Here is a 22,328-nt window from a genome sequence, read left to right as displayed (position 1 = left end):
AGTCAGATCCCATGTGGGGGGGAGGGCAGTGAGTTCATCTGCCAAGGTGGCTTAGTTAGAGGGGGGGGCACATCTGAGTAACAAAGAGGCACTCAGGGGGAGACTCTTAGGCACAAATATAAGCAGGTTTAGCCTCTCCTTTGCAGTAATGAGCTTCATAAGGGCAAGCCCCAAGATCGAGGGCTCGGTATACCAAATCGCCAGTCCTCAATGTTTGTGAGAACATCAGCAACAATCCAGGTGAGGAAGCCCAACACTTTTGCATTTCCCCCCAGCTCCTCAGGGGGCCCTGCATATATATTTTTGTTCTCTGCCCAAATTACTTTGGGATATGTTGCTATTTCACACTAACTTACACAAACCTACTAGGTCTCACTTCCTATTCAAAGTTCCATGTAATTATGGTGTTTGAACAAACAGACTGTAGAAGTTATACGGTTTAGAAAACATGGATCCTGCACCAAATAAACATCTCTCCTCTTGGTCTCACATGGAAGTTGAGGTTTTAAAACACAGTCAGTTTCGACCTTCACCCTTTGGCCCGATTTGCCCCAGTACTAACCAGATCTTCTTCATTCATATCTCTAATTGAAGTCTGGGCTCTTTTTCAGCCTTTTTTTTTCTTTTTTTTAAAAATTCAGTTGTTTTTTTTTTTTTTTTCTCCATAAGGGTTTTTTTTTTTTTTTTTTAATCATCATTTTATTGAGATATATTCACATACCACGCAGTCATACAAAACAAATTGTACTTTCGATTGTTTACAGTACCATTACATAGTTGTACATTCATCACCTAAATCAATCCCTGACACCTTCATTAGCACACACACAAAAACAACAAGAATAATAATTAGAGTGAAAAAGAGCAACCGAAGCAAAAAAGAACACTGGGTACCTCTGTCTGCCTGTTTGCTTCCCCTACTTTTCTACACATCCATCCATAAACTAGACAAAGTGGAGTTTGGTCCTTATGGCATTAAAATTCAGTTTTATTGAAATATATTCACATGCCATACAATCATCCATGATGTACAATCATCTGTTCACAGTACCATCATATAGTTATGCGTTCATCACTACAATCTATTTCTGAACATTTTCCTTACATCAGAAAGAATCAGAATAAGAATAAAAAATAAAAGTAAAAAAGAACACCCAAACCATACCCACATTCCATCCTATTTGTCATTTAGTTTTTATCCCCATTTTTCTACTCATCCATCCATACACTAGATAAAGGGAGTGAGGTCCACAAGGTTTTCACAATCACACTGTCACCCTTTTAAGCTACATTTTTACACAGTCATCTACAGGAGTCCAGACTATTGGGTTGGAGTTTAATAGTTTCAGATACTTACTTCTAGCTACCCCAATACATTAAAACCTAAGAGGTGTTATCTATATAGTGCGTAAGAATGTCCACCAGAGTGACCTCTCGACTCCATTTGAAATCTCTCAGCCACTGAAGCTTTTGGTTTCATTTTGCATTCCCCTTTTAGTCAGGAAGATGTTCTCAATCCCATGATGCTGGGTCCAGATTCATCCCTGGGAGTCATATCCCGCACTGTCAGGGGGATTTACACCCCTGGGAGTCAGGTCTTACATAAGGGGGGAGGGCAGTGAGTTCACCTGCCGAGGTGGCTTAGCTACACAGAGAGAGAGAGGCCACATCTGAGCAACAGAGAGGCACTCAGGAGGAGACTCTTAGGCACAATTATAACCAGGTTTAGCCTCTCCTTTGCAGTAACAAGCTTCATAAGGGCAAGTCCCGTGATAGAGGGCTCAGCACATCAAACCACCAGTCCTAATGTTTGTGACAACATCAGCATCAGTGCAGGTGAGGAAGTCCAACACTTCTGCATTTTACTCCAGCTCCTTAGAGGAGCCCTGTAAATATGGTCTTATTCTCTGCCCAGATTACTTTGGAATGTGTCACTAGTTCACTCTAAACTATACTAACCTACCATATCTCACTTCCTATTCAAATTTCCATATAATTGTGGTGTTTGGACAAACCGACTGTAGAGTTATACTGTTTCAGTTTTTTTTTAAACAGTTGCTGTATGCTCTAATACTGACATTCATATCTGCTGAGCTCTAGCTCTAGCTATTTAAAAAATAGTTTTCAATTTATATAAAAGTTGCAGAAATTGTGTATGAAGCAATTATATTCCCTTCACCCGGATTCCCCAACGGGCAACATTTCCAAACTGTTTGAGAGTTGCAAAGATGTGATCCCATCACCCTGTCATACTTCAAGATGTGTTTGTTAAGCCCAAGGATACTCTCCTGCAAAACTGCGGAACAACTGTCAAAATCCGGAGTCAGAGTCACACGTTGTATTTAGTTGTCAGGCTCTTCAGTTTCTTTCACTTAAGGACAGTCCTCGATCTTCCTTATTTTCTACGACCTTGAGGCTTGTGAAGCGTGCAGACCAGATATTTTGTAGAAAGCCCCTTGTTTGGATTTGTCTTATGTTTCCTCCTGATTTATGCATATTTTGCAGAAATATCACTTGGCTGTGATGCTGTTTTTGTCTCTGGGCTTGACTGGGGAACTTCTTGGTTACTGCGTGCACTTGTTTTTTTTTTGTTTTTTTTTTTTTCTTAAATGGGATGAAAAAGAAGATGGCACTTTCTTAACTATGAATCCAAACAGCCCTATTTGGAAGTTTACTGGGCTGTGGGTTTGGTGATCTGCAAGGAATGCTTAACCCACTGGGCCATTGGTTCTCAGCCAGGGGTGATTTTGCCCCATGGGGACATTTGGAAAAGTCTGGAGATGTTTTTAGTTGTCATGACTCGGGGGGAGAGAGATGCTATGGGTGCCCTGTAGCCAGGGATGCTGCCAAACATCCTACAATGCACAGGTCAGATCCCCACAGCAACAAAGGACCCCACCCCAAATGTCAGCTCTGCCGAGGTGGCAGTGCCCTGGTGTGTGCTTACATGACACTCACAGAGCTCTTAAGCTCCAAGCAAGGCTCAGGCGCTGGGGCTGTTCCATGAGATTCAGGTTGAGCACAAATACAGAACCATGATGTCTGTGGATGGAAAGAACTCTAGGGGACTGGAGCTTGAACTCAAACAGAATATAGTAGAGAGGAAATAGGAAATGAAAGCCTACAGAAAATGCCAAAACGTTGGATATCCAGAATACTTCCTCTTTGCTCATTTGTTTGCTTATTCACTCATTCAATGAACATTCATTGTGCATCTACTATATGCCAGGCACTTTATAAGTGTGTGGATATAGCTGTGAGATTAAGTAACACTTTTATCTGTGTGGGGGCTTAAATTCAAGCGAGGGGTGATGGACAGTAAACACAAAACATAAATATAAGTATGTTAGAAGTTGTGAAATATTATGGAAAAAAGGAAAAAAAAAAGCAGAATGAGGAAGGGGGGTTGGGAGTACCTGGGGAGTGGGCTGCAGTTTTAAATAGGATGGTTGGAGTGGGCTTCACCGAGGAAGTGAGAGCTGAGAACACTGGATGCAGGAAAGAGAGGAGTTGGATGGAAATCTGGGGTAAGAGCATTCAGCAGATGGAGCAGAATGTTCAAAGGCCCTGGGGCAGGGTGGTGCCTGTGGTGTTGGAGAAACAGTGAGGCAGCCAGTGTGGCTGGAGGAGAGAGGAGATGAGAGCAGGGAGGTGATGGGGGCAGATTGTGGGCCCACAGGGGAACTTTGACTTTTGCTCTGAGTGAGGTGGGAGCCATGCAAGGTTCTGAGCAGAGGAGGGACATGTCCTGTCTCAGGTGTTCTCAGGTATCCTCTGCTGGCCGCTGTGGTGGAGAGAGACTGTGGAGACAGAGGGCAGGCACTGGGGACCAGGGTGGAGGCAATTACACTGGTCCACGTGGGAATATTAGGGTTTTAGCACTCTGTTTTTGTTATTTCAGATGACCCCATGTGGTGGCTTGGAGTTGCGTATCTCCCAAAAAACATGTTCTTAATCTTAATCCATCACTGTGTGTGTGAACCCTTGTAAATAGGACCTTTTGGTGAGGTGACTTGAGTTAAGGTGTGGCCCACTTGAATCAAGATGGGTCTTAGTTCTATTACTGGAGTTATAGGGAAGGCCATACATATGGAGAAAGCCACAGAGGGAGAAGCCAGAGGCTGGAAGTCAACGGAACCCAGAAGAGAAGGGAAAAGCCAAGAGAGGCCGCCATATGCATTCCCATGTACCAGGAAGGCCAAGGACTGAGGGTTTCCGGCAGCCATCCCCAGAACGCCACAGTCTTTGGGGGAAAGCCTTCATGGCACCTTGATGTTGGACTTCTCCTGTCCCCAAAACCGTAAGCCAATAAATTCTCGTTGTTTAAGCCAACCCATCGCATGGTCTTTGTTTTAGCAGCTGGGAAACCAAAACAACTCCCTTTCACATTTTACATTTTAGTATGAAAGCTGTATTTTTGGGCATTACAAATTCATTGGAATGGTTTGTTTGGGCAAATGAAATAATGCAATGCAGAGAAAACCAGGCTGTGAGAGAGCCCAACATTGCTAAATTTAATACAGGCAAAACTCTAGCACAGTTCCCAAGCTGTTATTATAATTACTTTTCCTTTTGCAAAACTTCTCCCCACCCTTACCCTGCCCCAGGCATTTAGACATTTGTGTGGAATGCCTGTGTGTCAACCTCTTATGTTCTAATTTGATGAATGTGACCTTTCAAACTGGGGACACAACACAACAGCAGAGAAGAGAAGAAAATCTGGCAGTAAATATGAACATAATCTTCTATAGTCTGTGGAGAACCATTCCTGTACCTAATGACAGACCAAACATGAGCAAATCGGCCGTTTGTTCATTTCAGTGAATTTTGGCAGAAAGAGGCACAAGGGTGTCGCCAAATTCTCTACCAAGTTTAAATTTAGGACAGTAGGTTCCCCAGGAGTAGGGAAGTTTTAGACTATGCACTCTCATTCTCACCATTACTTTTTTGGGATCTTCAGGGGTTATCATACAGAAGGAATTATTTCCAAATTTCCTACCTGCCTCCACCTTCACCCCTAACTTATTCAGACTGATTTGCAATTGAAGACTTTTTCTTACTGAGATAATGGACTGCAGAGAGATTTTCATCCAGCCTTCTGGATAGGTAAACTGAGTCCTGGATTGGGAAGGTGATTTATGCACAACCCTTTTAGGAGAGGCTTTGGCCATGTCCTCTTTTAACAGATTTCTCACCCCTCTCCAGATCTCACCCTGTAATGAATGCTTGTCCCTCTCTCGTGGAAACAAATGGGAGCAGCAGACTGCTGCCTTTAAAAAAAAACAACGCAATTTTATTGAGATATATTCACACAATATATAATCCATCCAAAAAATACAATCAGTGGCTCACAGTATCATCATACAGTTGTGTATTCATCGCCACAATTTTAGAACATTTTCATTTCTCCAAGAAATGAAATATAAAATAAAAACAATGAAAAAATTAAAAAATAAAAAAGAGCACCCAAAACATCCCATATCCCTCATCCCCTCCTATTATTTATATTATATTTATATTAATATGTAAATATAAATATATAAAATATTTATATAAATTATATATTTATATATTTATATATATGTGTGTGTGTGTGTGTGTGTATACATGTCTTTATTTTATACTCATCTGCCCATACACCAGATCTAGGGAGTGACAGTCACAAGGTTTTCACAATCACATGGTCACAGGATAAAAGCTATATAGTTATACAATCATCATCAAGAGTCAAGTCTACTGGATTACAGTTCAACAGATTCAGGTGTTTCCTTCTAGCTATACAAATACACTAGAAACTTAAAGGAATATCTATATAATGCATAAGAATAACCTCCAGAAGGACCTCTCGACTTAATTTGAAATCTCTTAGCCACTGAAACTTTATTTTGTTTCATTTATTTTCCCCCTTTTGGCCTAGAAGGCATTCTTAATCCCACCATGCCAGGGCTAGGCACATCCCCCATTGCAAGGACATCCTCAAGATGATGCTTTCTTCCCGAAGACCGGTTGCTGGTGAGCCTCGGCTCCTCTGCCACACGGCAAGGCACACGGCGGCATCTACTGTTCTCTCCCGTCTCTTCTGCGTTTCATTGCTTTCAGCTTTTTGCCTTTGTGGCTTTCTTTCTCTCTCTTTGTATTCATTTCTTTTAAAAGAACTCCAGTAATAGGATGGAGACCCATCCCGATAGAGGTAGGTCACACCTTAACGAAGTCACCTCATCAAAAGGTCCTACTTATAACGGGTTCACATTGACAGGGATGGATTAGATTTAAGGACATGTTTTTCAGGGGTATGGACAGCTTCAAACCACCACAAGCACCAACACACTGCTTCTGATTTCTAGTAGAGGTTAGGGAGAGTTTACTTTTTAGTATCTTGAATACAGCAAGAGAATTGTGTTGGGATATCAACAGGGTAATAAAAAGGGTTAGAACATTTTCTCCTTTTGAAGCAGTCATTGAGGCATTCCACTGAAGTTGAGCAGAAATAGCAAGCAAACCCTCGTATCTCCTGCAAGACCAAGTAAGCCCCATTTGCTTAATGGCGATGTCCTGCTCAGATGTCTGAAAAGCCCCCAGCTTCATCAGAAGGCAGAAGGAATAAGGGTGGGTTGGGATAGGTAAATTTGAAAGGCTTTAAACTGTTTCATTTATCTACCATCCAACTGTTTGTCTTTCTATCTGCTGTATATCTACCTAATCTAATCTAATCTAATCTAATCTATCCCGTCATCTACCTGTCATATCTAGTTAGCTAGCTATCCATCTGCTATCATCTATCATCTTTCTACCGATCTATCCATCCATCTATCCATCCATTTATCTCTATCTATCTATCTATCTATCTATCTATCTATCTATTATCTATCTATTTATCATCTCTGTCTATTATCCATGACATCCACATCATGTGACAAATATAAAAAGAAGACCTGATCCAGAGAATGGCATGGTCTCTAATTTGGGAAGATTCTAAAATGGTCACATGGCCCAATGTTGGTAGAGTTGGGGCTGAACACAGATCTCCGAAGTCTTGGTCCCATGTTCTTATCAATTTTCAGTAAAAGAGCTATAACTTTAAATTTTAGCAATTAATTGTATTGTCCTTGCTGTGTGCTTGGCACTTTGCTAAGCATCTTACCTGTACACTAACGGGTAGTTTAATTCTCACAACCACCCTACCAAGGAGATAATTATCCTGTCTGCTTTGCAAAAATTTTTATTTTGAAATAATTTCAAACTTACAGGACAGTTAAAAAAGTAGAGTTCTCAACCAGAGAACTCTGACATACCCCAACCCTGCAGATACACGGATCCACCAGTTTTAACATTCTGGCACCTTTGCTGCGTCATTTTATCTATCATCCATCCATCCATCCATCCATCCACCTACACACCCATCTATCCCTCCATCCATCTATGCATTGATTAATCTATCATCCATCCATTCATCCATCCACCTATCCATCCATCCATCCATCCACCCAACCTGAAATACTACTCATCCATCCATCCATCCATCCATCCATCCACCCAACCTGAAATACTACCCATCCATCTGTCTCTCCATCCATCCACCCAACCTGAAATACTACTCATCCATCCATCCATCCATCCATCCATTCATCCATCCACTCAACCTGAAATACCATCCATCCATCCATCTATCCCACCCAAAGACCATACACACCCCATCCACCTACTCATCCATCCATCCACCCATCCATCCATCTACCTATATACCTACCCCCCCACCCATCTATCTATCTCTATCTATTTCTCTATCTATTAATCTACCTACCTATCTACCTACCTACCTATCTATCTATCTATCTATCTATCTATCTATCTATCTATCTACCTACCTACTCACCCATTTATTCATCCATCCATCCATCCATCCATCCATCCACCCATCCATCTACTTATTTTCACATTCAATAGATTGGGAAAAGAGGCCCAGAGATGTGCAGTGACTGTCTTAAAGTCAACCATTGATAAGTGGAGTAGTTGGGATTCAAACCCAGCCAGTCTGTCTCCAGGCTCTGCACCTTTAAGCGATTCCTCAACTTTTTATTTCTGAGTGCATGGAAGCCCTTGCTAGGAAAAGAAATACTCCCACCTTTTTCTCTGGTTCCCTCATTTTGTGGAATTCTTGATATATGGTGAATTCTGTAAAAAGATTTATTCTTTTGTTCATGTCCATGATAACATTACAGAGCATTCTTTTAGATAATTTATTTTACCATAAGATAAAATATTAATGAATATGGTAATAATAACAACAGGTCACACTTATTCCCAGGCACTGTTCTGAGTGCTTTACTCAATTTTCAATTCTTGCAGCATTGTTGTGAGGTGGGTATGATTATTATATCCATCTTATGGTTGAAGAAAGTGAGGCTCAGAGAATTGGAGCAACTCTGTGGTTACCCAGGTGTATTAGTTCCCTGGGGTTGCTGAAACAAAGTACCACAAACAAGTGGCTTAAGGCAACAGGAATTCATTGTCTCACAATTCTGGAGGCCAGATGTCCAAAATCAAGGTGTGGGCAGGATATACTGCCTCTGAAGTCTGTGGGGTTCAGACAGTGGCTTGTTGGGCCCATAGAGTTCTTTGGCTTGGGGCATAACTCGTTTTTTGCCTCCATAATGCAAGGATCTACACAGCTGAAGTTGCAGAACTAGGAGTCAAATGTAGACAGTCCAAGGCTGTGCAGAAATGGGATCTTGCATATATTGCTGATGGGGATACAAAATGGTGTAGCCACTAACAATTTGGCAGTTTTTAAAAACTAAAAATAGACCTATTTTATGACCCAAAAATTGCACTCTTGGACATATATTCAAGAGAAATGAAAAATTTTTTTTTATGTAGAAACTTGTACGTAAGTGTTCACTTGTATGTAACTTTTGATAACCCCAAACTGGAACTATCCATATTTCCTTCAATGGGTGAATGGATAAACAAACTGTGGTGCATCCACACCATGGAATACTATTTGGCAATAAGAAAGAAATGAACCAATGGTACATGCAATGACTTGGATGAATCCCAAGGGAATTATGCCAAATTTAAAAAACCAATCTCAAAAGGATGTTTATTGGAACTTCTAGGGAAGATGGCGGAGTAGGGAGCTCCAGGACTCAAGTCCTTCCACCAAAACAGCTAGTGAACAGGCACGAGTTGTCTGAAACAGCTGTTTTGGGGGGTCCAGAGGCTAGAAGAACACTGTATAGCATCCAGGGAAGAGTGAGGAAGAGGCTGATAAACTTCCATACAGAGCAGTGATTTGATCTCTCCAAGTGGTGGCATGCTGCCAGTGCCCACTCCCCACTCTCTTGGTGGGCTCCTTGGAGAGCTTGCTGAGGACAGAAAGGGAAATAAAAATTCTCTTCCCTAAGAACAGGGGTGGGCACAGCAGCGGATCACTGGTCATGGCTTTTGATTAGAGATTTCAGATCGCTGGGTCCTGGCTCTGAGCTAGCATTTCAGTGCTGTCCGGACGAAGGCAGTGGCAGCCATTGCTTCAACTCCACTCCAGGCAGGGGTGGAAGTGGTGGATATTTAAAGATGTGGTGCTTCTTCAGGGCTCTGGGGGATGGTTAGCTGAAGGGCTGTACTTGCTGGGTAGGCCAGGAAGACATGGCTTTCGGAAGCCATCAAAGAGCCTTTTGGTGCCCTTACTGATCTCCTCCCCAAGGCACCTGGGAGTTGGTCTGCATCCCTTTGGGTTTTTTTTTTATTTTTTTTTATTCAATTTTATTGAGATATATTCACATCCCATACACTTATCCAAAGTGTACAACCAATTGTTCACAGTACCATCATATAGTTGTGCATTCATCACCCCAATCTATTTTTTGAACATCTTCCTTATACCAGAAAAAGCACAAATAAGAATAAAAAATAAAAGTAAATAAGAACACCCAAGTCATCCCCCCACCCTGTTTTTCATTTAGCTTTCGTCCCCATTTTCCTACTCATCCGTCCATACAGTGGATAAAGGGAGTGTGATCCACAGGGTTTTCACAATCACACTGTAATCCCTTGTAAGCTACATTGCTATACAATCGTCTTCAAGAGTCAAGGCTACTGGGTTGGAGTTCGATAGTTTCAGGTGTTTACTTCTAGCTATTCCAATGCATTAAATGCTAAAAAGTGTTATCTATATAATGCACAAGAATGTCCACTGGAGTGACCTTTTGACTCCATTTGGAATTTCTCAGCCACTGAAGCTTTATTTTGTTTTATTTCACATCCCCCTTTTGGTTGAGAAGATGTCCTCAATCCTATGATGCTGGATCCAGATTCATCCCTGGGAGTCATATCCTGCATTGCCAGGGAGATTTGTACCTCTGGGAGCCTGACCCTGTTTTGACTGGAAAATACTGACTTAGGAAAGTCATCTCTGGGGTGACCCTCCTCTCCAAATTTGCTCTACAGACAAAAAAAAAAAAAAAGTGTAAAAAAACTATAGAGACAAAACAAATAGAACAGATAAAGATTCCCAGAGAAGGAATAGAGGAAAGGAAGCTTTCTCCTGGAGGTGAAAGAGTTGCACAAAAAGTGCAATCTTAAAAATTGTAGCACATATCCAGGGCAAGAATCAGATGAAGAAGGGCTAAGAAAATCTGATCAGTTAAACAAGGGCTATTTTAAAGGTCTAGAATAAGTTGAACCAAGTGTCAAAGAAGATCCTTAATGCAAAGCCAATCAATAATAAAACCCTCAGCAAAAGAGAGAAACTGAGCTTCAGAGTAAACTCATCAAGATAATCAACATCAGCAAAAACTAATGAGCCGTACTAAGAAGTGGGAAGACATGGCCCGGTCAAGGGAACAAATGAAAACTTCAGAGGAGACACAGAATTTGGAACAAGTAACAAAAGCTGTTCAAACAAATCTCCTAAATCAATTCAAGGATATGAAGGAAAATATCACTAAAGAGATAAATGTAATTAAGAAGACAATTTGTGAACATAAGGAAGAATTTGAAAGAATAAAAATAAGCATAATAGAAATTATGGGAATGAAAGGCACAATAGAAAAGTTTAAAAATACAGTAGAGGTATATAACAGTAGACTTGAACAGGCAGAAGATAGAATCAGTGAAGTAGAGGTAGGGTAATCAAAATCTTAAAAACAGAAGAATAGATAAAAACAAAAAGAATGGTAAAATGGAGCAGTGTCTCAGGGATTTGAATGACAGCATGAAATGCACAAACATACATGTCATGGGAGTCCCAGAAGGAGAAGAGAGGGGGAAAGGGGCAGAAAGAAATTGAGCAAATAATGGCTCAAAATTTCCAAACTCCTGTGAAAGACATAAATATGCATGTACAAGAAGCACAATGTATTCACATATTATCAGAATGTCAAATACCAAAAGATAAAGAGAGAACACTGAAATCAGCAAGAGAAAAGTGATTTGTTGCGTACAAGACTAAGTGCTAATTTCTCATCAGAAACCACAGAGATGAAAATGATTTGATATATGTTGAAGGTATGGAGAGAGAAAAACTGCCAGCCAAAACTGTCCTTCAAAAATGAGGAAGAGTTTAAAATAGTCACACATAAACAGAAAATGAGATAGTTTGTCAATAAGAGATCTGCTCCAAAAGAAATACCAAAGGGAGTTCTGCCAACTGAAAGGAACAGATTGGAGAGTGTAGAAATGAAGATTATCAGTCAGGGCAACTGACAGGGTAAAAAGAGACAAAAAAGATATGAGATATGAAAGTCAAAGGATAAAATGATTTAAATAAGTACAGCCTTTACAGTAATTTATGATATACAGTAGCATCAAATGTTAATAGATTAAACTCCCCAATCAAAAGACACAGATTTCCAGAATGAATAATAATAATAAAAAAAAAAACATGATCCAACCTCATGCTGTTTACAAGAAATTCACATTAACCCCAAAGACACAACAACAAAATTGACAGTGGAAGGTTGGAAAAAGATATTCTATGCAAATAGTAACAACAACAACAAAAAGCCAGAATAACTATAGTAATATCAGACAAAATAGACTTTAAATGCAAAACTGTTGCCCTTCTGGCTCTCTGAGCAGCACCACGGTGGTTGGCAAAGAACAAGTGCCTTACAAAAGGTGGCAAAAAAAGGAGCCAAGAAGAAAGTGGTTGATCCATTTTCTAAGAAAGATTGGTATGATGTGAAAGCACCAGCAATGTTTAATATAAGAAATATTGGGAAAACACTAGTTACAAGGACTCAAGGAACCAAAATTGCATCTGATGGCCTTAAGGGTCGTGTTTTTGAAGTGAGCCTTGCTGATCTGCAGAATGATGAAGTTGCATTTAGAAAATTCAAGCTAATTACTGAGGATGTGCAGGACAAAAACTGCCTAACCAACTTCCATGGCATGGATCTTACCTGTGACAAAATGTGTTCCATGGTCAAAAAATGGCAGACCATGATTGAAGCTCATGTTGATGTCAAAACTACCGATGGTTATTTGCTTTGTCTTTTCTGTGTTGGTTTTACCAAAAAACGCAACAATCAGATTCGGAAGACCACTTACGCTCAGCACCAACAGGTCTGCCAAATCCGGAAAAAGATGATGGAAATCATGACCCGAGAGGTGCAGACAAATGACTTGAAAGATGTGGTCAATAAATTGATTCCAGACAGCATTGGTAAAGACATAGAAAAGGTTTGCCAATCTATCTATCCTCTCCATGATGTTTTTGTTAGAAAAGTAAAAATGCTGAAGAAGCCCAAGTTTGAATTGGGAAAACTCATGGAGCTTCACGGTGAAGGTAGTAGTTCTGGAAAAGCAACTGGAGATGAGGCAGGTGCTAAAGTGGAATGAGCTGATGGTTACGAGCCACCAGTCCAAGAATCTGTTTGAAATTCAGACAGAATAAAGCCTTATTTGTGAAAAAAAAAATGCAAAACTGTTAAAATAGACAAGGAAGGACACCATATATTAATAAAAGGGGTGTGCTGGTTTGAATCTGTTATGTACCCCAATCTTATAGGGGCAGACCTATTGTGGGTGGGATCTTTTGATTACATCATTTCCATGGAGATATGACCCACCCAATTGTGGGGGGACCTTTTGATTAGATTATTTCCATGGAGGTGTGGCCCTGCCCATTCAGGGTGGGTCTTAATTAGTTTACTGGAGTCCTTAAGAGATGCTTAGAGAGAAAACACCCAGAGCCAACATGGACCTAGATGTCTGGAGATGCTAAGCTAAGAGATGAAGCCCAGAGTTTGCCCTGGAGAAGCTAAGTGAGAACCCACAGATGTTTAAGGAGAAAGCCACTGGAATCAGAAGCTGAAAGCAACGCAAACTGGGAGCAAAGGACCAGCAGACACCAGCCACGTGCCTTCCCAGTTGACAGAGGTGTTCTGGATCCCACCGGTGTTTTCCTCAGAGAAGGTATCTGCTGCTTGATGCCTTAATTTGGACAATTTCATGGCCTTAGAGCTGTAAATTTGTGGACTAATAAACTCCCACTGTAAAAGCCAATCTACTTCTGGTATTTTGCATTTCAGCAACTTCAGCAAACCAAAACAAGGGGAAATCCACCAAGAAGAAAAAACAATCATAAATATCTACTTATCTAACCAGGGTGCCCCAAAACACATGAGGCAAACACTGGCAAAACTGAAGAAAGAAATAGGAGACTCTACAATAATAGTTGGAGACTTCAATACACCAACTCTCATCAGTTAATAGAATGTCTAGACAGAGGATCAATAAGGAAACAGAGATCTTGAATAATATGATAAATGAACTAGACATAAACAGGCATACAGAACAATGCACACCAAAACATCAAGATACACATTCTACTCAAGTGTGCAGGGTCATTCCCCAGGATACGCCACACATTGGGTCATAAAACAAGTCTCAATAAATTTAAAAAGATTGAAATCATACAAAGAACTTTTTTGCAAAGGTGTTTCAACATAAGAAAATCAATTAATGTAATATGCCACATTAACAAAATGAGGGGGAAAAACCACACGATCATCTTGATTGATGCAGAAAAGGCATTTGACAAAATCCAGCATCCTTGACAAAAACACATTGAAAAATAGGAATAGAAGGAAACTTCCTCAACATGATAAAGGGCATATATGAAAAACCCACAACTAATATACTCAATGGTGAATGACTGAAAACTTTTCCTCTGAGATCTGGAATAAGACAAGGATGCCCACTGTCAACCCCTGCTACTCAAATTGTACTGGAAATTCTGGCCAGAGAAGTTAGGCAAGAAAAAGAAATAAAAAGGCATCCAAATTGGAAAAGAAAAAGTAAAACTTCCACCATTGGCAGAGACCTGATCTTATATATAGAAAGTCACAAAAAATCCACACTAAGCAACTAAAGCTAACAAATGAGTTCAGAAAAATGGTGGGATACAAGATCAACATGCAAAAATCAGTAGTGTTTTTATATGCTAGTAATGACACTCTGAGGAGGAAATCAAGAAAAAAATTCCATTTACAGTAGCAACTAAAAGAATCAAATACCTAGGAATAAATTAAAGCAAGCATATAAAAGACTTGTACACAGAAGACTACAAAACATTGCTAAAAGAAATCAAAGAAGACCTAAATAAGTGGAAGGACATTCTGTATTCATGGATTTGAAGACTAAATATTGTTAAGACGTCAATTTTACCCAAATTGATTTACAGATTCAATACAATACCAACCAGAATTCCAGCAGCCTACTTTGCTGAAATAGAAAAGTCAACTATCAAATCTATTTGGAAGGGTAAGGGGCCCCAAATAGCCAAAAACATTTCAAGAATGAAGTGGTGGACTCCTATGTCCTGACTTTAAAGCATATTACAAAACTATAGTGGTTAAAACAGCATAGTAATTGAATAAGAATAGATATATTGACCAATGGAATTGATTTGAGAGATCAGAAATAGATCCTCACATCTTTGGCCAATTGATTTTTTTTTAAATATATTTCTTTTATTTTTTTTTAATAATTCAATTTTATTGAGATATATTCACATACCATACAGTCATACAAAGCATACAATCGTTAACACACACCATATAGTTGTGTGTCCATCACCAAAATTAATTTTTGAACATTTTTTGTTACCACACACACAAAAGTAATAAGAATAAAAATTAAAGTGAAAAAGAACAATTAAAATAAAAACAGGTCACTGGTGGGTGTTTTTTTTTTTTTTTTTGCCCCCATTTTTCTACTCATCCATCCATACAATGGACAAAGGGGAGTGTGATCCACATGGCTTTCCCAATCACATTGTCACCCCTCATAAGCTACATTTTTATACAATAGTCTTCAAGATTCAAGGGTTCTGGGTTGTAGTTTGATAGCTTCAGGTATTTACTGCTAGCTATTCCAATTCCTTATAACCTAAAAAGGGTATCCATATTGTGCATAAGAGTGCCCACCAGAGTGACCTCTCATCTCCTTTTGGAATCTCTCAGCCACTGAAACTTATTCATTTCATTTCACATCCCCCTTTTGGTCAAGAAGATGTTCTCCATCCCATGATGCCAGGTCCAGATTCCTTCCTAGGAGTTATATTCCACGTTGCCAGGGGGTATTTACACCCCTGGGTGTCAGATCCCACATAGCGGGGAGGGCAGTGATTTCACCTGCCAAGTTGGCTTAGCTAGAGAGAGAGTGGCCAATTGATTTTTTTTTTTTTGCCATTTTAAACAGACTGCATTTCAAACATGCAACAACGCCACTGGTAATTGAGCTTTGGAATAGGTGCTCATTCTATTATTCTACTACGAACAGGATAGAAAGCAAGATAGGTTGGAAATTTATTCTAAGTAGACTAGACCTTGTCATTGACTACATCAGCACTCCTCACTCCTCTGTTGCCATTTTTAGCAAGTACTTTTTGTGGATTTTGAAGAGTCGCCATCCTTCCTCACTGGACAGATCAGAAGCACCTCTTTTTTTGTAAAAGTTGATAGATGGTTCATTCCATTCTGCCACCAAGAAGTGCATGCCGCTGCAGCGACATGTCATCGCAACCTGGCTTAGATTCTTTAGAATTTCTGATCCAATTCCAAAACCTCTATAATCACTCATCACGAAGAAGTCTTCAAGATATAATAGCTTGTCAATCCATGGGTCATATGTAAAACAGTGCATGGCAAAACCAACAGTGTTGTGTCCTTCTGGAGTCCAGTACTCTTTGGGCACTTCTGCAACCAGGCAGTGGTAGAAGGGGTGCTTGCTGAAGCCATCCTCTAGCAGATCTTTTTCAGTTAATACTACTTGCTCTCCCATGTATTCACATTTAGCCAGTTCCTTGATCAGCCGCAGGATGTCACTGCAGTTGGCGGCGGTGGCTGGGCGAATCCTGAATTTAGCCATTTTCATCTTTTGCTTTTCTTTGCTTTGCGGACCAGGCTCCTGTATTTGAACAGCAGGAGGAGGTGGTTCCTCATTCATCTCTTGGGGGCTTTCTCTTCTTAGTCAGGCTGGCACCATGACCAGGTGAACCAAGATAGCCAAGGTTGAGCTCTGTGAAGCTGCGACTGGAACTGCGCCCAACTGATTTTTTTTTTAATATGTGAAAACACTGTGTATTTGTGCAACTCTGGATTCAACTAAAATAAAATGATAGGAAGTTGATATTCACACTCATAATTCTAACCAGTGTTTAAGTAACATACAAATCTTTCATTCTTTTAAAGAGAAGGAAAATTTTCAATGCCAATATTTTTTTTTCTATTAGTTACAGTCTCTAGTTTATGCTGATTGCATCCCTCCCCCAATGCCTTCCCATTTTTAACACCTTGCAAGGTTGACATTTGCTTGTTCTCCCTTGTAAAAGAACATATTTGTACATTTTATCACAATTGTTGAATACTCTAGATTTCACCAAGTTACACAGTCCCAGTCTTTATCTTTCCTCCTTTATTGTGGTGTCTCACATGCTCCCCAGCTTCCTCTCTCAACCGTATTCATAGTTACCTTTGTTCACTGTACTTACATTGTTGTGCTACCATCCCCCAAAATTGTGTTCCAAACCACGCACTCCTGTCTTCTATCACCCTGTAGTGCTCCCTTTAGTATTTCCTGTAGGGCAGGTGTCTTGTTCACAAAGTCTCTCGTTGTCTGTTTGTCAGAAAATATTTGGAGCTCTCCCTCATATTTGAAGGACAGCTTTGCTGGATACAGGATTCTTGGTTGGCAGTTTTTCTCTTTCAGTATCTTAAATATATCACACCACTTCCTTCTTGCCTCCATGGTTTCTGCTGAGAGATCCACACATAGTCTTATTAAGCTTCCTTTGTATGTAATGGATTGCTTTTTTCTTGCTGCTTTCAGGATTCTCTCTTTGTCTTTGACATTTGATAATCTGATTATTAAGTGTCTTGGCGTAGGCCTATTCAGATCTATTCTGTTTGGAGTACGCTGCGCTTCTTGGATCCGTAATTTTATGTCTTTCATAAGAGATGGGAAATTTTCATTAATTATTTCCTCTGTTATTGCTTCTGCCCCCTTTCCCTTCTCTTCTCCTTCTGGGACACCAATGATACGTACATTATTGTACTTTGTTTCATCCTTGAGTTCCCGGAGACATTGCTCATATTTTTTCATTCTTTTCTCCATCTGCTCCTTTTTCATGTAGGCTTTCAGGTGTTTTGTTCTCCAGTTCCTGAGTGTTTTCTTCTGCCTCTTGAGATCTGCTGTTGTATGTTTACATTGCGTCTTTCATCTCTTGTGTTGTGCCTTTCATTTCCATAGATTCTACTAGTTGTTTTTTTGAACTTTTGATTTCTGCCATATATATGCCCAGTGCTTCCTTTACAGCCTCTATCTCTTTTGCCATATCTTCTCTAAACTTTTTGAATTGATTTAGCATTAGTTGTTTAAATTCCTGTATCTCAGTTGAAGTGTACATTTGTTCCTTTGACTGGGCCATAATTTGTTTTTCTTAGTGTAGGTTGTAATTTTCTGCTGTCTAGCCATGGTTTCCTTGGTTATCCAAATCAGGTTTTCTCAGACCAGAACAGGCTCAGGTCCCAGAGGGAAGAAATATTCAGTATCTGGTTTCCTGCAGGTGTCTTAGAAAATTGCTCCACCCTTTGATGCCTCGGGTCACTGTGCTTTTCTGCCCAGCAGGTGACGCCTGTTAGCCTATGATTCTTGACTGGTGTGAGGAGGTATGGCCGTGTTCCCCCAGGCTCTGGGGTCTGGTTCTGAATGGAAAGGGCCCCACCCCTTTCCTCCTAGAGAAGACAGACCCCTCAGGTGGAGGTCATTAGCATTTCAATGGTCTCTCTCTCTGCTTGTGCTGTCTCCACCCTTCCCTAAGTCACAGCCCTGGAAACTGAAAATGACTGGGGCTTTCTCCACTGAGCTGAAAAAGAAACAGATAGTCCCCTTCAGACCCAGTCCAAGGCGACCCTCCGGCTCTCCAAGGTCAATCGTCACCCAAAGCCTCTGTCTGTTTTCTGGGGATGCGTGCCTGTAGTGAGCAGTTCACACTCACTACTTAAAACCCCAGTTGGAGCTCAGCTGAGCTATATTCGCTTGCTGGGAGAGAGCTTCTCTCTGGCACCATGAGGCTTTGCAGCTTGGGCTATGGGGGAGGAAGTCTCATGACTTGGATTTGCAGGTTTTTCTTACAGATTTTATGCTGTGTTCCCAGGCATTCCTCCCAATTCAGGTTGGTGTATGATGAGTGGATGGTCTCGTTTGTCCCCCCACAGTTATTCTGGTTTATTTCCTAGTTGTTTCTGTTTTTTTGTAGTTGTTCCAGGGGAACTACTTAGCTTCCACTCCTCTCTATGCCGCCATCTTGCCTTCTCTCCCAACTGATTTTTGACGAGGCTACCAAGTCCACTCAACTGGGTAAAAATAGTGTCTTCAACAAGTGGTGTTGGGAGAATTGGATAAACGTGCAAGAGAATGAAAGAGGACCCCTATCTTATACCATATGTGAAAATTAACTCAAAATTTATCAAAGACCTAAACATAAGAACCGGGACTATAAAATTCCTAGAAGAAAATGTAGGGAAGCATCTTCAAGATCTTGTGGCAGGCAATGGTTTCTTAGATTTTACACCCAAAGCACAAGCAACAAAAGAAAAAATTGATAAATGAGACTTCCTTAAAATTAAAAACTTCTGTGCATCAAAGGATTTGTCAAGAAAGTGAAAAGGCAAACTTACTCAATTGGAGAAAATATTTGGAAACCACATATCCAATAAGGGTTAAATATCCAGAATGTATAAAGAAATCTTACAACTCAAAGACAGACAAATAACCCAATTAAAAAATGGGCAAAAGACTTGAATACAAATGTCTAAAAAGCACATGAAAAGATGCTCAACATCACTAGAGACTAGGGAAATGCAAATCAAAACCACAATGAGATATTTCGTACCCACTAGAATGACCACTATAAAAAAAAAAAACAGAAAAATACAAGTTCCTATTTTTAGGAGAAATAGGACACTCGTTCATTGCTGGTGGGAATGTAAAATGGTGTAGCTGCTATGAAAGACAGTTGGGCGGTTCCTCAGGAAGCTAAGTATAGAATTGGCCATATGATCTGGCCATCTTACTACTAGGTATACACCCTGAAGAATGGACAGCAGAGAATCAAACAGACATTTGCACACCAACGTTCATAGTGGTATTATTTACAATTGCCAAAAGTTGGAAGCAACCCAAGTGCCCATTGACTACAGAATGGATAAACAAAATGTGACATATACATACAGTGGAATATTACTCAGCCATAAAAAGGAATGAAGTTCTGATACATGTGACAACATGGATGAAACTTGAAGACATTACGCTGAGTGAAGTAAGCCAGAATCGTAAGGACAAATACTGTATGATCCCTCAGTTATGAACTAATTCTAATAAGCAAACTCAAAGAGTTAGAATCTAGACTATAGATTACCAGGAGATAGAGTGGGGTTAGAGAATGGGGAGTTGTACCAGTTTGTATATATTATGTCCCCCAGGAAAAGCCATGTTCTTTGATGCAATCTTGTGGGGGCAGATGTATTAGTATTGATTAAGTTGGAGCCTTTGGATTATGTTGTTTCCATGGAGATGTGACCCACCCAACTGTATGTGATAACTCTGATTAGATAATTTCCAAGGAGGTGTGGCCCTGCCCATTCAGTGTGGGCCTTGATTAGTTTACTAGAACCCTATATAAGAGCTCAGACAGAAGGAGCTTGAAGCTTCAGCTAAGAGAGAGCAACTGAGAGTGACATTTTGAAGAGAAGCTGCAGCTAAGAGAGAACAAAATGCCCCAAGAGCAACATTTTGGAGACGGCCATTTTGAAACGCAACCTGGGAGCAAGCAGACACCAGCCATGTGCCTTCCCAGCTAACAGAGGTTTTCCAGATGCCAATGGCCTTTCTCCAGTGAAGGTACCCTTTGTTGATGGAAACTTTACGGCCTTAGGACTGTAACTTTGTAAGCAGATAAACCCCTTTTCTAAAAGCCAATCCATTTCTGGTATTTTGCATAATGGCAGCATTAGCAAACCAGAACAGGAGTTGATGCTTAACTTGTTCAGAATTTCTATTTAGGCTGATGGCAAAGGATGGTGGTGATGATAGTCTACATGTGAGTGTATTCAACAGTACTGAACAATAGAGGTGAATGTGGTTAGAAGGGGAAACTTTAGGATGCATAGGTTACTAGAACAAAAATTAAAATACAAAACACAGGATGCTACAACACAGAGAACCCTATTGCAGATGATGGACTAGAATTAACAGTCCAAGTATAAGAATGTTCTTTCATAAATTATAACAAATGTCTGATACTAATACAAAGTGTTAATAATAAGGCAGTATATGGGAAAAATACACCTAATATAAATTATGATAGATAGATAATAGTATGATTTTAATAATATTCCATCAGTGGTAAGAAAGGTAACTACTGTTAAAAAATACAATTATATAAAAAATGTTATCATCAATTATAACAAATGTTCACATCAATGCAAGGTGTTAGGAGTGGAGTGGGGTATTGGAATCCTGTATTTACGCATGATTGTTTTGTAAACCCACAACTTCTCTAATAAAAAAAAAATTAAAAAAGGATGCTTGCTGCATGACTCCATTTACATAACAATCATGAAATAAGATAACTGTAGAAATGGAGAACTACAAAGAAGTAGCATCGGAGAGCCTTTGTGCTGATGTTCAGTTAAGTATCTTAATTGTGGTTGTTTATACAAATCGACATGTAATAAAATCACACGGAGATGCACACACACACACACACACACACACACACACACACAGAAAAGTGCATGTGTAACTGATGTTATGAATCATGAATATTATGAATATGCCACATGGATTGTAGCGTCAATTTCCTGATTTTTGTATTGTGTTACAGATATGCAGATATTCACATGGGGGTGGGGCTGGGTGAAGGATACATGGAAACTTCCTGCAATTTCTTTGCAACTTCCTGTGCATCTATAATTATTTCAAAGTTAAAAGATTAAAATAATGTAGGTGGTTGGGTTCTAGAGTTTGCCCTTCTCTGCCATGATTGAATCACAAAAGCCAAATCACCATCACCACTGTTCCCCTCCCCTAATACAAAGAAACAAAGAAACAAAACTGGCAAGAAAATGCAACAGATTCAATACAGCATCCTAAAAGAAAGTTCATCTGAGAAAATAAAGTTACAATATTTCCGTGATGGGATTGTGGATATTTTTTCTCTTTATATTTCCTTGATTTTTTTTTTCCAGTTTGAGTTTCTATCAAAGCGAACCATGAGACAGGGATTTGAGGTCGAGTAGTTTATTTAGGAGGTGACTCCAGGAAATGCCAGTGGGGTGGGAGGGGAGGGGAAGGAAGATACTAAAGTAAGTCTTGCAAACAAGTTACTAATGTGGCAACTGTAGCTTAACCCTGCTGGGATCTTTTGGGAGACAGCATAGAACAGATTTGTCCACCCTGAAGGATGGATGGTGGTGGTTGTGGTGCTGGCGGCGGTATGTGTGTGGTATTTTCTCACCCTTCTTGTCAGTTACTGGTTCAGAGCTGCTTCTGGGGCTGTTGATTCCATGGCCAGCATAGAGAAAAGCAGGATTCAGCACCAAATGAAAGTCCTCAGTCTCTCAGTTGGAAGACAGGCTGGAGTTTGCTGAAGTGGCAAAGGCAGGGGGCTGTAAGCTAGAATTCCTGTGCAATAAGTAATAACCAGAAGGCAAATGCAGCATGCTTTTTGTGGCAGGGATCACTTATTGCCCCCCTCCAGTATCCATCCTCCATTCTTCTTTCTAACAGAACTCCAGTCTTTATTGAGAGAGACAATGTGT

General features: G+C 40.1%; 2 protein-coding genes across 2 annotated transcripts; one reads left to right on the top strand and one right to left on the bottom strand.

Annotated features, from left to right (window-relative positions):
* Positions 1–12,100: 12,100 nt before the first annotated feature.
* Positions 12,101–12,873, top strand: LOC119520508 (40S ribosomal protein S3a-like). Its single transcript, XM_037818413.1, has one exon. The coding sequence runs from the start codon at positions 12,196–12,198 to the stop codon at positions 12,838–12,840; it is 645 nt and encodes a 214-aa protein (XP_037674341.1). The 5' UTR covers positions 12,101–12,195; the 3' UTR covers positions 12,841–12,873.
* Positions 12,874–15,858: 2,985 nt separating this feature from the next.
* Positions 15,859–16,374, bottom strand: LOC119520623 (diamine acetyltransferase 1-like). Its single transcript, XM_037818590.1, has one exon. The coding sequence runs from the start codon at positions 16,372–16,374 to the stop codon at positions 15,859–15,861; it is 516 nt and encodes a 171-aa protein (XP_037674518.1).
* Positions 16,375–22,328: the final 5,954 nt, after the last annotated feature.

This window comes from Choloepus didactylus, chromosome 25 (genome assembly GCF_015220235.1).
Source record: "Choloepus didactylus isolate mChoDid1 chromosome 25, mChoDid1.pri, whole genome shotgun sequence".
In the NCBI taxonomy this organism is placed as follows: domain Eukaryota; kingdom Metazoa; phylum Chordata; class Mammalia; order Pilosa; family Megalonychidae; genus Choloepus; species Choloepus didactylus.
Note: the sequence above shows the minus strand (reverse complement) of the source record. Positions and strands in the feature narration are given on the sequence as shown.